General features: G+C 44.4%; 1 protein-coding gene and 1 long non-coding RNA gene across 6 annotated transcripts in view; one reads left to right on the top strand and one right to left on the bottom strand.

The window, feature by feature from the left end:
* The window catches only part of LOC126538952 (uncharacterized), a 38,606-nt gene extending 33,575 nt beyond the window's left edge, over positions 1–5,031 (bottom strand). The window contains exon 1 of the long non-coding RNA XR_011895890.1: positions 4,935–5,031. This is a non-coding gene — a long non-coding RNA (uncharacterized lncRNA). The remainder of the gene's footprint in view (positions 1–4,934) is intronic.
* A 2,311-nt stretch (positions 5,032–7,342) lies between these two features.
* Nprl2 (Nitrogen permease regulator-like 2) overlaps positions 7,343–16,177 on the top strand; it is a 67,354-nt gene continuing 58,519 nt past the window's right edge. For 3 of the 5 annotated variants that reach the window (XR_011895886.1, XM_050180457.3, XM_050180456.3), the window contains exons 1-4: positions 7,343–7,735; positions 7,937–8,028; positions 8,664–8,832; positions 8,918–9,059. Coding sequence is in view for 4 of the 5 variants with exons in the window: in XM_050180457.3 (XP_050036414.1) it covers positions 7,646–7,735; positions 7,937–8,028; positions 8,664–8,832; positions 8,918–9,059 (493 nt within the window). In the remaining variant the exon portion in view is untranslated. The remainder of the gene's footprint in view (positions 7,736–7,936; positions 8,029–8,663; positions 8,833–8,917; positions 9,060–16,177) is intronic. The other 2 variants (XM_050180460.3, XM_050180458.3) reach the window with 1 other exon arrangement.

The raw sequence follows: 16,177 nt of genomic DNA, 5'->3' as shown, positions 1-16,177 counted from the left end.
AAAACCATTTCTGGTATGGTAAGTCGAAAATTCTATTTCAAGTCGCTGCCTCTAGACCCTTCGTGCCAACCGCCATTTTGGCAAGGTTGTGTGATGTCTGGGAATAAGGCTGCTTCGATGGATTTCAAGACCAGATAGCAGCCTTCCTTCACACACTCTGGCACCAAAAAGGGCAGCACAGGTGTCAGTGTTACTTGTGCTACAATTCCTTCACTTGTGCTATAAATAGCAGCAGCAAACTGCCAAGATGCAAAAGCAAAACAATGAATGAGGGCCATAACGTATTTCCCAGCTCCTGAAATCAGTTCCAGTTTTTGCAGTAGACAAAAGCGTGGCCTTCAAGATCAGCTTCGATTACCAGTGGGAACAGTTTCTGAGGGTGCCAATTCATTTCATCAAGACTCAGTGTTGCCACACTGCTTTTGATTGAAGTGTGAGAAAAAAATATTGAAGTGAACGTTTTCTAACACATTGAATGCAGTCAAATTTTCTTTCTGTTATGCTTTCCTTTTATTTCAAAGCAAAAAAAAACCAGAAATCTAAGAAAGCAAGAAGCAAAACAGAAAGAAAAATATCTCAGTATAGGGCATCATTGCACAGTGTTGTGAAACCAGATGTGCACGCCTGTGAGGGTGATGATTGGCCAAGTGTGTGCACTATACATTCAGTGATGCTACAGGCATGCACTCTGCCGTTTGCGTTTCATTTGATGCTGATAGTACATCCACACAATGTAGCCACAGGGACAAGTGAGCAGTCAAGTGAAGCTTTTTGAGATCATGTTTAGTTGGATCATGCAAATAAAATGCATTAATTAATCATATGCCATGGAAGATACAAGCACAAGTACACAAATTACTGTGCATGACAGGAGTGGCTGCGAAGATGTATAAGGCTCACACAAAGGCCGGACAGCAGACAAAAGATATTTAACTAATTTCGCCAGGAAAAATGACTTCGAAGTTTGTGCATTAAGTACGAAGAAAATCCGAGGATACCTAAGCACTTCTTATGAGTTGTGAATACTTTAATGTCCAACTGAACGCCACTGAGCAGTCCGAGTTATGAACTCCTCGCGGGCAAGCGGGCACGTTAAGACGCTTGGCACATATTGATTTAGCCTCACCGAGGCGCAGTTAGAACACACACAAGAGCTTGAGTAGACAAGGAACAGGTGGTAACACAGGCTTGCGAGAGGGAAGGTGATGTTTTGTCGTAGCAATGCACTCTCCCCTCGCAAAGTAGCGCAGCAGCAGATGTTCCCCTTCACTCGCTTTCCTTTGCTGAGACATGAGCCAGCAAGTGCAAGCTAGTGTCATGAGCGCGCCTCGTGTGCTCACATGGCGTCAGTCAACGGGAAATTAGGCACCGTTTTGCTGCTACAGGTGCTGCCGGCTTTTTCACTGAAGGAACCATTTAACATTCTTGCATAAAAAAAAAATCCTGTCACTGACCACATAATAAACAGAAATAAAGAAATTCCGTTAAAAGTATTGCATCAAACCAGCTCAGAGCACGAAAGATTGACCAAAGCTGACAGGCTTGGCTGCTGAAAATTAATGTCTTGTAGCAAGGTTTAACGAGCGAAAATGATATGCAAGAATACTCAGAATGATGCGAATGCTCAGATGCTAAGCTCTGCTCTTGTGCAGGAGCTTGGCAATGCAGCTGGCATAAATGCCAGTCTTCTGACTACTACTCTGGTTTCATGAAAAGTAGGTTATTCTGGCAAGAGTATCACTGCAACATCACTGCAGTGCATTTTTACTTCACAGTGAGTAAGTACACTTTTACTTCACTGTGTCAGATAAACAAGTCGACAGACGTTTGAAGTGGTTCAACCACGATTCACAGCTGGAGAACAGGATAGCAACCGTAGAATTTGGCGAGATGATTAGACAACAGGCAAAGGAGAGTGAACAAAAGTTGGAGGTGAAAGCTGTTCTGTTTGACTGTGAAGAGGTGTAATGGAGTCGTCAAGCAACAGGCAATGGCGATGGTGCTTCCTAGCATGCTGATATTGTTCTGGCTGCAAGGCACATAATGGTGATTACTGCATTTTATAGTGTCCCATTTTTCTTTAGATGACAAAGTATTTAAATCTGTGTATTGGTTACATTTGCAGTGACATCCAAAATCTAGATTTGTACTTGGCAAAGACAATACTTAAAAATTAAGTTCAGTGGTTTTACATGCCAAAATCACTAAATGATGATGAGGGATGCAATAATGAGAAACTCTGGATTAATTCTGACTACCTGGGTTTAACATTCACCCAATGCAAGGCGCACAGCATTTTTTGCATTTTGCCCCGATCGAAATGTGGCCGCAGGGGCTTGGATTTGATTGCACGGCCTTGGGCTTAGCAGCCAACACCAAAGCCACAGCACCAGTAACATTAAAACAAAGCAGTGATTTGATAAAGCGTGTAAGAGCACAACGGTTTTTAAGCATTGCTTCATGCTAAGGTCTAAGTTCGGTACTGTCACACAACAACCACAATAATGAGATGAACACCGGGGGTAAAATGCTAAATTAAGCTGCAAAATTATGAAGCAAAAGCCTTTGAAGCTGTGAAGTTCTTTAGGAACTTGCAAGGTGTGGACATTTGGACATGCAAAGGATGTAGCCTTTGGAAACAACTTGCCAAGTTAATTAGTTGTTTTTTACTAAAGCAATACTTCATCACAAAGCAAATAGCTATAATTTCAGTATGCTCCAAGACTGAATGCCCTATGATGGAAATTTCTATTGCATTTCTAGCAAGTTATATGGAGCAACCAAAGGTAAGAGACATTTGATGCTAGTGTTCAATAAATTTCAGTTATTAGACAGCACTCGTCCAGTGCCCTTCCGTGTGTCTTTCATTGTTTCCGCACTGATTAGTAAGTATGATGCTAGTGACTGCAATAGAATACGCGAAGGCCGAGAAAATAGCAATGGCAATGAAGAGCTATTGCTTGAACAACAACAAAAAAAAAGCATAGGTGTAGTGCCAAAGCAGAAAGGAGAACATGAACGAAAAGTATGTGCAAAGTCATACATGACAAGAGAAAGCAGGCAAGATGTGGTGAGCAGGGGGGTGGGGGGTGGGGAGGAGTATTCTGTAAGAGCCCACCTAGTGGACTGTCCATTTCGGCCGCTACTGATTGGCTAGGGCTGCTCGTCTCCTCCTCTCACAGCTGAATCCAATCGGCAGTGGCCGAAATGGACAGCCCACTAGGTGTACTCTTACAGAATACACCCCCCCCCCCCCCCCCAGGAGAAAATGATGAGATGGATTCTTGCCTTGTGAAGTGCAGCAACTGTTCTTTTTTTTTTTTCTGTTCAGAGCTAACGTGAGTGAGACTGGAGATGTAATGGTGATATGAGGCTTTGATGTGGAGATAAGCTGTGGTCTGGGATGAAGCACAATTTTGGTTTCCAGCTGTGGATGAATTTCCAGGAGACCCTGCAGATAAAAGTTTTTTTAGCAATTAATAATTCACGTATCTGGCGAAGGAAATCATTATAGTGAACATGCGGCATAAGCAATAGACAGCCAGGCACATATAGCAAAAGACAGTGCCACTGTAGAGGAATGGCGACAGGGAAGAGCAACAAAAAGTGATCAAGCATGTGCAGGGAGAAGGGTACAGAAAAACTACAAGGGATCACACAAAGGAGATCAGTTTGACAGTGACGACAAGAGCAGCACTTATGAGCACAAATTTCAGAAGAAAGTAGCAAATTAATTGGGTCATCAGTTGCCAAAGAGCAAGCACTTTCTGTCACGAATGCTACTGATGCCAAGCATCAGTGCTGGCGCTGTTAAGGAAGTGACGGCGCAGTTGTGGCAAGGGATAGCAGCAGGTGTCTCATAAAAATGGCAGTACCGGGCAGTACTGGGCTACAGTGAGCCAAGTGTACCAGCCTGTGCTTCTTGAAATCTGTCGCCTATGTCAAGTTGAAATGTACTGCTAAAGTGGGTGTACGTCGGAAAGACTTTCTCGCCCGTGCGGCGCTCGTGCCGAGTTGGTGATGGCGGATTATTGATTTAATGAGCCATCTTTCGTCTCATTAAAGATGTTTTGTGTCTCTTCCCGGGCGAGGAATAGGGGCCATAGTGTAGACCAGGCATGCTCTCCTGGAGCAGTACCTTCGCTCGTGCAACGCTTTTTGTACGCTGCTCTCTGACTTTTAAATGGAATATTTGAATGGTCCCCTTCGATATAAATAAAGGTTCTTCAGCAAAACCATGTGCAATAAATCGGTAAGCGGGAGCCGCAGAGCTAGCGAAACGGAAGCAAAGCAGGCAAGTCGGACGTACATTTAAATTAAATTATGGGGTTTTACGTGCCAAAACCATTTTCTGATTATGAGGCACGCCGTAGTGGAGGACTCCGGAAATTTCGACCACCTGGGGTTCTTTAACATGCACCTAAACCTAAGCACACGGGTGTTTTCGCATTTCGCCCCCATCGAAATGCGGCCGCCGTGGCCGGGATCGGATGTACATTTAGACAGAGCGTTATTATAAGCTCAGGTGCTCTCGTGAGGGCTCCGTTTGCCTGTGACGTATGCCATCCTGTCGCAGTACTGGTAAAAATCCATTATATCGTCGGGACGAAAAAAAGCACCCCGCCACTTCTATAACACCAGTCGGAACACTGCGGCCGCCATCACGTTTCAGAGTGGTCCTCGGCCATAAATTGCATAACGACTTTCGCTTTTCCCAGCTACAGGGTGCTAAATGTGTTTCGACATGCAGACATGCATGTTCACGCGTATCTCTTGAAGGGTGCAGTATGCACCGATAACCAACACATGATGGACACGGCGTAATGCTTTGGCATTACGCCGTGGCATTAAGTTATCCGATTGGTCCTCGATATCACAGGTTCACTGATCCCGCCGCACGTTCCGTATGTTACCAAAAAGCGCAACAAACCTACCGGCAACATCCAAGGAGACGCAGGAGGAACACTTATGCACGACGCACGGCACGCACGGCTTCGTCAAGAAAGGAGACATTGATTTGAAGGACCGCCAGCCGACACACGGCAAAATGCGCGCCTAGGGACAAACGCATACGAAACAAGCAAATCGGCTTCTCCTCCGTAGTACCTAGGCAAAGGGAGAAATTTCAGGCGCAAACGCCCCCAGATTTTCTCTCTCGCACCCGCTGAAACGACTGGCCAATCCCGTGAACTGGCGTTTCCTCTAATGACCGTCTCGTGCAACAGCACGACGCAACAGCCTCTTGGGAGCTCAGGGTTGCCGGCTGGGCAATGCGCTCCCGCTAGGCTGGGCTACGTTACAGTTTACGTTATCTTTGCATACAGTATCATTTGCGTCGTACGTGTTTTTATGTTATTGAAGAAAGTGCTACTGTGCAGCGTTTTCTTTTTAAAGAAAAGCATTTTCCACGTATGCTAGACCACTTCGTTGCAACGTGCTGCGCAACCAGAACAACATATATATTCTCAGTTTTAAGGAACCATTTTCTGATTTTGTAATTACCAACTCTACATCTTAATCACTGCTCTATAACTAGCAAGATTACATTTTTGGGGATGTCACTTTCTCGTGATGTCATTTCTTAATCGCTCCAACTACTGTTTGACAATCTTTGATTGAGACTTTGATAAATAAAAAACTGTGCGGTGAGGTACGCCATTTCACCGCTTCTGAGTGTTCTATTTGAGGCGAGAAGGGGACTTTAACGAAGTCCAACATGTTCGTTTTTCTGTGCGCATCATAAAAAGACTGTTAATGTTGTCTGAATAAAATACCTTGATGTGATGACGGGGCTTAGCAGACAATGTCCAGCTCTTTCAACTTGGGACCATTCTTTTTTTAAAGGGCTGCATGGGTTCTTTGCGCGTGAAGATGAGCCTGCTGAAGGAGCAGCTCGAAAGGCGGTGCGGTGAAACGGGAGTCGTCTGCTCGTAGTTCACTTCAGATACAGAGGGAGTCAGCAGAGTGTCGTTGATGACTCCCCCTCTATCTGGTGGCGCCATCTGTCGACCCTCTATGCCTGATAACTCTACAAAAAAATTAAGAAAAAAGCTACAGATGCGGCTAATACACATTTATTTATCTCTGATAAAATGTATAACAAATGGAACAAAGAGTGAACTGCGCTGAGACTTTGTTAAAGCTGAAATTGCCACATTAACAAGTAAACAAAAAAAATTTAGGGATTTTTTTCTTTAATTTAAGGATTTCTGGGGGTTCATTTTAGGGATGAAACGTTGACCTGAGTTGGGCATAGCGTGTCCACGGAGGAAGGCATAGAGTTTCTCACTACATTACCTAGAGGGAAATCTGGCGCTGCTGCGCTGTGGTATGCATGGGAATGTCGGTATATTGTGGATTCGGATTGACATCGTTCTCGTAAGACAGGACACCTTGAAGGCGCGCTTGGCAAGTACCGTTCCATCTGTCGAAATGATTCATTTTCTGCTAAAATAGCACGTGAAAAGTTGTTTTAGCTTTATTATTACGCGTAAACATGTTTTGTTTAACTATGAGAACTTGTTATTGTGTGTACGACTACATGTTACGTAAAAAGTATCAGCGGGCCGCTAAAGTTGGAGGACAGACGACAAGGTTCGCGCTCGCTTTGAAACAGTTGGTCGTCTGTTCTTGCTTTTCTTCGCTTGGTCATGCATCGTGGGTGAGTAAAGATGTAATATGCGTGAATGGAAACATTTTATGAAGATTTTTCTTTGAGAACGCGTTATTTGCATAGCCATATCCACGTTTTAGACGAAGCCTCTTACAACACCAGCCAACACGAGCCTCGCAGACACATATACCGTCATTCCCATGACGGCACGGTGCCCCCTTAAGAAACTCCCATAGACGGTGGCGCCAGATTACCCTCTAGGTATTATGGTGAGAAACTCTATGGAGGAAGGAAACTAAGGAGAGGCCCTGACGTCACTCTTTGTGAAGCAAAAGTGAAGCCGGAAGTTGGCGTTGCTCATGGCGATGCTCCGCCTTTTGTGCCACCCTCCTCTCTTGTTTACATCTTTCGCGAAACCACGCCGCGCTGCGCGTGGTTTCGCAAGCGGAGCGCGCGCGCTCGCGCAACATCCGGCAGAGAACGGTGCAGGTAACACAGCGCAACAAGACACGGTGACTAACGCAAACCCGCCCACACAGCGCCTTTGCCACGGCACGAAACCTACCAGAGCAACACGTGTGCGCGCTCAAAAAATCAGAACAACGCCGCCATTGTGGCCCAAAAGGCGTGGCCATGCAGCAAAAAAAATAAAAAAGCAGCAAAAGAAATAAGAACCTATACGTCATTTCCGCCACACTTTTCTCCTAGCGCGCGGAGGGGGTAGGGCCTCTCCTTAGTTTCCTTCCTCCGTGGGCGTGTCACTGTTCAACGTTCTTAGACATACTTGTGTTGTTTATTTGCTAGTACACCATAGGTGTTCTGTGGTACACTCTACCAAGACTCTACTTAATGTACTAGAATATACTAGTACACTCTACCATGAAGCTCTAGTACTCTTTCAGCTACGTGTTTGTGCTCGCATTTACGAGCACAGATTGGTGTGCGCTGGTGTGCGCGTGGTGTTTGCACTAGGCTACAAACAAGTCAACAAGTCGCTCATTGCTCCTTGTCGGCCACCATCACCAAACAAGCATGACTCTCGGGACAGTTCGCGATAGTCTGATAAAATGCATATTTTTCTGCGAATTCCATCCAACGGCTGGGCCGAAGATAATGTACCAAGTAGGTGCTTATTCTCTGCATTCAACTAAAATGCATTATAGCCGCCTCGATCAGTGCAAACGCGCGCACTTTTGTTTCTGACGCACCGTGGTTTGCACGATAATCGCTTGCCACGTAGTAGTTTGTAGTTTTGCACTACGAATCTCCGTTGTAACGTTGATGACTCACCGGCGTTGAGCTGTTTTCGCTTGCTCACCACAGGTTCCTGTGAACTACATCAGCGAAGAAACGTTCAGCGCCATCAGTGTCTACCTCATACCAAAGCCCGAACTTCAGCACAAGTTGATCACTGTGTAAGTGTGAGCGGTGTTCGATCGTGCGGTGGCCCTTGCTGATGCTAAAATTCTTGTCGAGCGAGTGTTGATTATGAATATACGTTGCCTCACACACGCTGACGTCTTCTACGCGTGTCGTCGCATGCCGTTGCGTGTTGAGCGTATGTTATACGTTATGCACGCTACAATCGCTGGAGCGTAGTAACTTTGAGAAATAAGGAGACCGCAGGGCGGATTTGAGGGTGAAGGCGGTTAGCTGATAAAGAAGTGGAGTTGGGCTCATGTGATGCGTGGAGCAGGTGCCCCGTGGTTTATAGAATAGCTGAATGAGTGTCAGGAAAACTGTAACGCAGTCCCTAGCATCTTATGATTATGGGAACGAAGCAAATTTGCAATCGTATAGAAATTGAGTTGGTGGCACAAGACAAAGTGACTGGAGGTAGCTCAGTGATAATGCTTTTGGCCTGTAGTGTACATACATAGCTTTATGATGTGATACACAACTCTCCTACATACATACTGACTATTAGCAATTTCTAATGTGAAAATTATTGAATTTCTATGTAAAGTATGTGTAGGCCCTTTGAGATAAGCCCTTTCTACCACGTCACATTTTATGAACTCTTTTTTTTTCTTTGTCACAATCTTTCTAGGAACATGTGCGAAATGAAAGTGATCGGTTATCCAGTGGGGATTGACAGTGCCGAATACGACAGGAACAGGTTGATGTTTAACCTCTGCTTTGTCTGCGATGCCAAAATGCGTACCATCCAGTACGAGCCCATTGTGAGAAAGCTGGCAAACTACCTCACGACTCTCGAAGTAAGTTCAACAATGTGGTGCTACTAGCCAACTATCTCTGCAAAGGTTTTTTGTACTAAACAATTGCGTGCTTGGTTCAATGTAGCAAGAGACAAACTTCATCCGCGATGAGACCAAGAAGTGCCAGCTGCCGGAGATCATGTCGAAAATCCTGCATGACTTGAACATCAAGCGGAGCTGCTCAATTCCTATAAGTACGCCTTCACTTGCCGGACGGCTCATTTTTGGTGTGCTTCATTTTTTCACGTCATCGCTCAATGTACGAGTTTCCCCTCAAATTCTTTGCTAGTCAAAATGACCATGACTTCAGCTGTTGCTGAAAAAGCTCTCTTTTAGAGTGAAACCGCCCTCCAGATTTTAGTTTCAGAATTTGGCAACTACATGGGGTCAGAAGCATGCTGATTGATGGCTATTGTCATGCCAACTGATTAGCCCAGCTTACAACACAGGATTCACTGTCGCTAGGCTTAGAAGCATCAAGGTCAAGCTGCAACTTCAGAGACGGGCTAGTCACTTAGTACACCTTTTTAGAGGTGAGCTAAAAAGATCGCCCAGAGCAGTTTTTGATTACCAATATCAAATGTACTGCAAAAATTGCAAAAACCTTACCTCAGATATTTTTCAAAGTGCAAACAAGAAACAGAACAGCAAATTATGTTTTCATCTTTTGTATTTTTTGCAGAAACATTGGAATGAGCAGGATTGAACGAACACACAAGGAAGGTCATTCACAGGGCAGGCGCTACTTCAACTGTTTAGCGCCTGTTCTGTGAATGACCTTCCTTTTGTGCCATGTTCCTGGTTTGCACTTTGAAAAATATTTGTCAACTATGTATCAACTAGGCCCACAGAAAGTTATTCTTACCTCAGATGGGAGGCTCTTGCTATCAAGAGTGCCTAACTTGATGTAACATAACCTGTATACTTTCAGAACACTACGTTAGATTACCAACTTTGTCAGAATGCCCTCCCTAATGTAACCTGTACACATCAAAGACATTGTATTGGTATACTGCTGTTGTCAAAATTCCCAACCCAATGTTAGCTGTATACTTCTAGAACACTGCATGAGTGTACTGCTGCCATGCCTCACCTAACCTGTATACTTCTAGAACACTGCATCAGCCTACTGCTGTAGTCAGGATGCCCCACCTAACATAACCTGTATACTTGCAGAGCACTGTATCAACGTACTGCTGTTAGGGTACCCTACCTAACCTACATAACCTGTATAGTTCCCAAACACTGTATCAGCATACTGGCGTTATCAGAATGCCCTACCTAATGTAACCTGTACACATCAAGGACATTGTATCGGCACGCTGCTGTTGTCAGGATGCCCTAGTTGAACCTTTAAGGAGGGAAGACGAGCTCAGCTCATCAAGTGCAAACTTGCAAAAAGATGAACTACAAGGCCAGCTTGTCCACCACTTTTTCATTTTTCATGCAGTGAAGACAATTCGAGCTTCTGTGTAGCTCCGCTCCTCTTTCAGATGACATGCTTTATTTTGTGGTTGTTCTAAGTAACATCAGATGGTGCAAGGAGCTGTTGAAGAGTGAAGTTTGTAGCAGACTTACTTGTCCACACCATGAAGCCCACCTTCGCTGTGGCGTAAATTTAACAGCAAAACTGTTTACTTCTACCAACCGGCGATTCTTTCATGCAGGTCCACAGAAAACTCTGCTTTCTAGAAATCAACTATTTAGCGCAAAAAACATGTTGCACGCGCACACGGGTGGCATGATTTTATGCCAATGTGTACACAGGCTGCCGTTGGAATCTGAACCTGGCAACGTTTAACGTTTGAACGTTATCTAGTGAGGTGAGTCTAGCAGTACCATTGGAGGAATATTTGGAGAATATTCTAGCAGTACCATTGGAGGAGGGCAGCAAATGGTATATAATAGGGCTCAGTGAAGCTAGGAGGCCACATGAAGCATATACAGTGCTAAAAAACAGGCACGTCCTGTGCTACCGTGGCTTAGCGGAGAGACGAGAACTAGGAGTCGCATTCCTGATTAATAAGAATATAGCTGGTAACATACAGGAATTCTACAGCATTAACGAGAGGGTGGCAGGTCTTGTTGTGAAATTTAATAAAAGGTACAAGTTAAAGGTCGTACAGGTCTACGTCCCTACATCTAGTCATGATGACCAAGAAGTCGAAAGCTTTATGAAGATGTGGAATCCGCGATGGGTAAAGTCAAAACAAAATACACTATACTAATGGGCGACTTCAATGCCAAGGTAGGCAAGAAGCAGGCTGGAGACAAGTCACTGGGGAAATATGGCATAGGCACTAGGAATAGCAGGGGAGAGTTATTAGTAGACTTTGCAGAACAAAATAATATGCGGATAATGAATACTTTCTTCCGCAAGCGGGATAGCCGAAAGTGGACGTGGAGGAGCCCGAACGGCGAGACTAGAAATGAAGTAGACCTCATACTCTGCGCTAACCCTGGCATCATACAAGATGTGGACGTGCTCAGCAAGGTACGCTGCAGTGACCATAGGATGGTAAGAACTCGAATTAGCCTAGACCTGGGGAGGGAACGGAAGAAACTGGTACATAAGAAGTCGATCAATGAGTTAGCGGTAAGAGGGAAAATAGAGGAATTCCAGATCAAGCTACAGAACAGGTATTCGGCTTTAACTCAGGAAGGTAAGGTAATTACTAAGGTAATTGCAAATAGAATCAGGAACACCTTAGACTTCCGTCAACCAAAGGACCAGGCAGGATTCCGTAAAGGCTACTCAACAATAGACCATATTCACACTATCAATCAGGTGATAGAAAAATGTGCGGAATATAACCAACCTTTACATATAGCTTTCATTGATTACGAGAAAGCGTTTGATTCAGTCGAAACCTCAGCAGTCATGGAGGCATTGCGTAATCAGGGTGTAGACGAGCCGTATATAAAAATACTGAAAGGTATCTATAGTGGCTCCACAGCCATCGTAGTCCTCCATAAAGAAAGCAACGAAATCCCGATAAAGAAAGGCGTCAGGCAGGGAGATACGATCTCTCCGATGCTATTCACATCGTGTTTACAGGAGATATTCAGAGACCTGGATTGGGAAGAATTGGGGATAAGAGTTAATGGAGAATACCTTAGTAACTTGCGATTCCCTGATGATATTGCCTTGCTTAGTAACTCAGGGGACCAACTGCAATGCATGCTCACTGACCTGGAGAGGCAAAGCCGAAGGGTGGGTCTAAAAATTAATCTGCAGAAAACTAAAGTAATGTTTAACAGTCTCGGAAGGGAACAGCAGTTTACAATAGGTAGTGAGGCACTGGAAGTGGTAAGGGAATACATCTACTTAGGACAGGTAGTGACTGCGGATCCGGATCATGAGACTGAAATAATCACAAGAATAAGAATGGGCTGGGGTGCGTTTGGCAGGCATTCTCAGATCATGAACAGCAGGTTGCCATTATTCCTCAAGAGAAAAGTTTATAAAAGCTGTGTCTTGCCAGTACTCACGTACGGGGCAGAAACCTGGAGGCTTACGAAAAGGGTTCTACTTAAATTGAGGACGACGCAACGAGCTATGGAAAGAAGAATGATTGGTATAACGTTAAGGGATAAGAAAAGAGCAGATTGGGTGAGGGAATAAATGCGAGTTAATGATATCTTAGTTGAAATCAAGAAAAAGAAATGGGCATGGGCAGGACACGTAATGAGGAGGGAAGATAACCGATGGTCATTAAGAGTTACGGAATGGATTCTAAGGGAAGGAAAGCGTAGCAGAGGGCGGCAGAAAGTTAGGTGGGCGGATGAGATTAAGAAGCTTGCAAAAAAAAAAGACAAAAAAGATAGATGTGCGTCTGCAAATGGCATCTGGAATGTGAGGCCGTCGTAGTGTGTATTGCAAAGATGGTGGCTGTGAACAACTTTGTTGCCATCCGATGCACTCGCTTTCATTCCCGAGGCAGTTTGTCGGCTGCCAGAGTGTTGCACAGCTACTGCAAATGGATCTGTGTCAGTTCAGCACCAAAGCATAACTTTAGTCTCCAACACCCGGTGAAGCAGCATCAATTAGGCCGGGACGAAAATTTGCCACTGGCCAATGTGGTAATGGGCCGCAAGCCATCACGGAATGCTTGCCACTAGCATGTTTATACGGGCGGCTCATCACGTGATCAGTCCTGAGGTCCCCATGTGTGAGTTAGATTGACGGTTTTGAAGCGGTGTGAAGTACATAACACCTGTATAAATTTAGAGAAGGGAAACTGTACCTTCCACAGTGCTGCGGAAATAAGAGTAGCAATGGCTTGTGAACTAAAGTATGCAACCGAGAGATGGTGCTGGCAAAGTCAAAACTAATATCATCTACGGTAGCGGCTGGTGGCATAGAGTTTCATACAATAATTAGTAGAGGGAACTCTGGCACTGCGATCATTCAGCCACCATGGAAATGATGGGAAGTCAATGGATTTGACTTATCTTCGTACTTGTGGATTCAGACATTCTTGTGGCTTTATTATGCTTTATCTGTCTTCATTGTCCTAAATTTCAAAGTGATCAATATCTTTCTACGTGTAGAATGGTCTGCAAAGACGCACAATCGCTATTAATTGCAGCGGCTCAGCCAGTCGAGGTGGCCACATTGAAACACGCCAAGCATCTTAACCTAAGTGCCCGCAAGTAATTCATAAGGAAGGTGCAGCGGTGGCGTAGAGGTAGGGCGTCCGCCTCACGTGCAAGATGACCGTGGTTCAAATCCCGGTGCCGCACAATTTTCCACCGGATTAAAAAAAATAATAAAAATAAAGATCCGCGTGTTGATAAAATTGCATAAATGGCCTGGAGTGCGGCCTGATCTCGGTGACCAGAACCGGTAACGCACTCCCTCACCAGAGCAGAATTTTCCAGCCTGGTGCAGTATTTGGCCACAACCTCCTATATGAATACAACAATCAAACCCCGGCCTTCAGTCCCCAGCAGCTGCGAAGCAACTGACCATGGCGGCGGTCAGACCTGCGACGCAGCAGTGTGTGCTAAGACCCTGGATCCGGACAGGCCGTCATTGGAATCTGAACCTGGCAACATTTAACGCTAAAACGTTATCAAGTGAGGTGAGTGTAACAGTGCTAACGGAGTAATTAGAGGGCAGCAAACGAGATATAATAGGGCTCAGTGAAGTTAGGAGGACGAAAGAAGCATATACAGTGCTGAAAAGCGGGCACGTCCTGTGCTACCGAGGCTTAGCGGAGAGATGAGAACTAGGAGTCGGATTCCTGATTAATAAGGATATAGCTGGTAACATACAGGAATTCTGTGTCATTAACGACAGGGTGGCAGGTCTTGTTGTGAAACTTAATAAGAGGTGCAAATTGAAGGTCGTACAGGTCTACACCCCTACATCCAGTCATGATGACCAGGAAGTCGAAAGCTTCTATGAAGATGTGGAATCGGCGATGGGTAAAGTAAAAAAAGATACACTATACTGATGGGCGACTCCAATGCCACGGTAGGCAAGAAGCAGGCTGGAGACAAGTCAGTGGGGGAATATGGCATAGGCTCTAGGAATAGCAGGAAAGGGTTATTAGAAGAGTTTGCAGAACATAATAATGTGCGGATAATGAATACCTTCTTCCGCAAGCGGGATAACCGAAAGTGGACGTGGAGGAGCCCGAATGGTGAGACTAGAAATGAAATTGACTTCATACTCTGCGCTAACCCTGGCATCATACAAGATGTGGGCGTTCTCGGCAAGGTGCGCTGCAGTCACCATAGGATGGTAAGAACTCGAATTAGCCTAGACTTGAGGAGGGGAGGAAGAAACTGGTACATAAGAAGCTGATCAATGATTTAGCGGTAAGAGGCAAAATAGAGGAATTCCAGATCAAGCTACAGAACAGGTATTCGTCTTTAATTCAGGAAGAGGACCTTAGTGTTGAAGATATGAACAACAATCTTATGGGCATCATTAAGGAGAGTGCAATAGAAGTCGGTGGTAACTCCGTCAGACAGGATGCCAGTAAGCTATCGCAGGAGACGAAAGATGTGATCAAGAAACGCCAATGTATGAAAGCATCTAACCCTACAGCTAGACTAGAACTGGCAGAACTTTCCAAGTTAATCAAGTGTAAGACAACTGACATAAGGAAGTATAACATGGATAGAATTGAACATGCTCTCAGGAACGGAGGAAGCCTAAAAGCAGTGAAGAAGAAACTAGGAATAGGCAAGAATCAGATGTATACGTTAAGAGACAAAGCCAGCAATATCATTGCTAATATGGATGAGATAGTTCAAGTGGCTGAGGAGTTCTATAGAGATTTATACAGTACCAGTGGCACCCACGGCGATAATGGAAGAGAGAATAGTCTAGAGGAATTTGAAATCCCGCAAGTAACGCCGGAAGAATCTATGGCTGATGATAACGCCGATCTATTTATAGCTACTGACCTCGGTTTCGATATAGACTTCATTTTTCTCAATTTCACAAAGGCATTTGACTCAGTACCTCATGACTTACTCCTTTTCAAGCTTAGTAAACTTAATATCGACACTAGCGTATTTAAAATAACTGGATTAAAGACCTTCTTTCAAACCGTACTCAATACGTAACTGCTAACGATTATTCTTCTGCTCTTTCTTCTGTTACGTCCGGCGTACCACAGGGGTCTGTACTGGGCCCTTTGTTGTTTCTTGTATATATAAATGATCTTCCTGACAGTATTGTTTTTTCATCAATTAAGCTTTTTGCAGATGACTGCGTAATTTACAACAAAATAACAAATTTATCTGATTCACTAAATATCCAAAAATATCTCTATCAATTATCTCTATGGTGTGACAAATGACTTATGCAATTAAACATTAATAAATGTAAAACCATGAGAATAACCCGGCGCCCTCACAGTACAAACCACAGTTATTACCTTAAAGGGGCCCCCTTGAGTCTCGTTAACTCCTACAAACACCTTGGCATTAATATTACTAACGACCTATCCTGGAACATGCACGTTGATTACGTAACCCGCAATGCTAACCGCACTCTTGGCTACCTGCGCCGTAACTTTTCCGAAGCATCGTCTTCCTTAAAATTAATTCTTTATAAAATTTTAGTCCGTCCAAAACTAGAATATGCAACCAGCATCTGGGACCCCAGTCAATCCATACTAATCGCTTCCCTTGAATCTGTTCAGAATTGTGCAGCCCAGTTCATTCTATCAAATTATTCCCGCTACGCTTCTGTATCCACTATGAAGAACACGCTAAACCTGCCTGATCTGTCTTTACGTCGTAAATTACTTCGTCTCTGCCTCTTTCACAAAATCTATCGTCAAAATGAAGTGTTAAAAAGCTATCTTTTTCTTCAACCGAC

Source organism: Dermacentor andersoni, chromosome 7, assembly GCF_023375885.2.
Source record: "Dermacentor andersoni chromosome 7, qqDerAnde1_hic_scaffold, whole genome shotgun sequence".
NCBI lineage: Eukaryota > Metazoa > Arthropoda > Arachnida > Ixodida > Ixodidae > Dermacentor > Dermacentor andersoni.
Note: the sequence above shows the minus strand (reverse complement) of the source record. Positions and strands in the feature narration are given on the sequence as shown.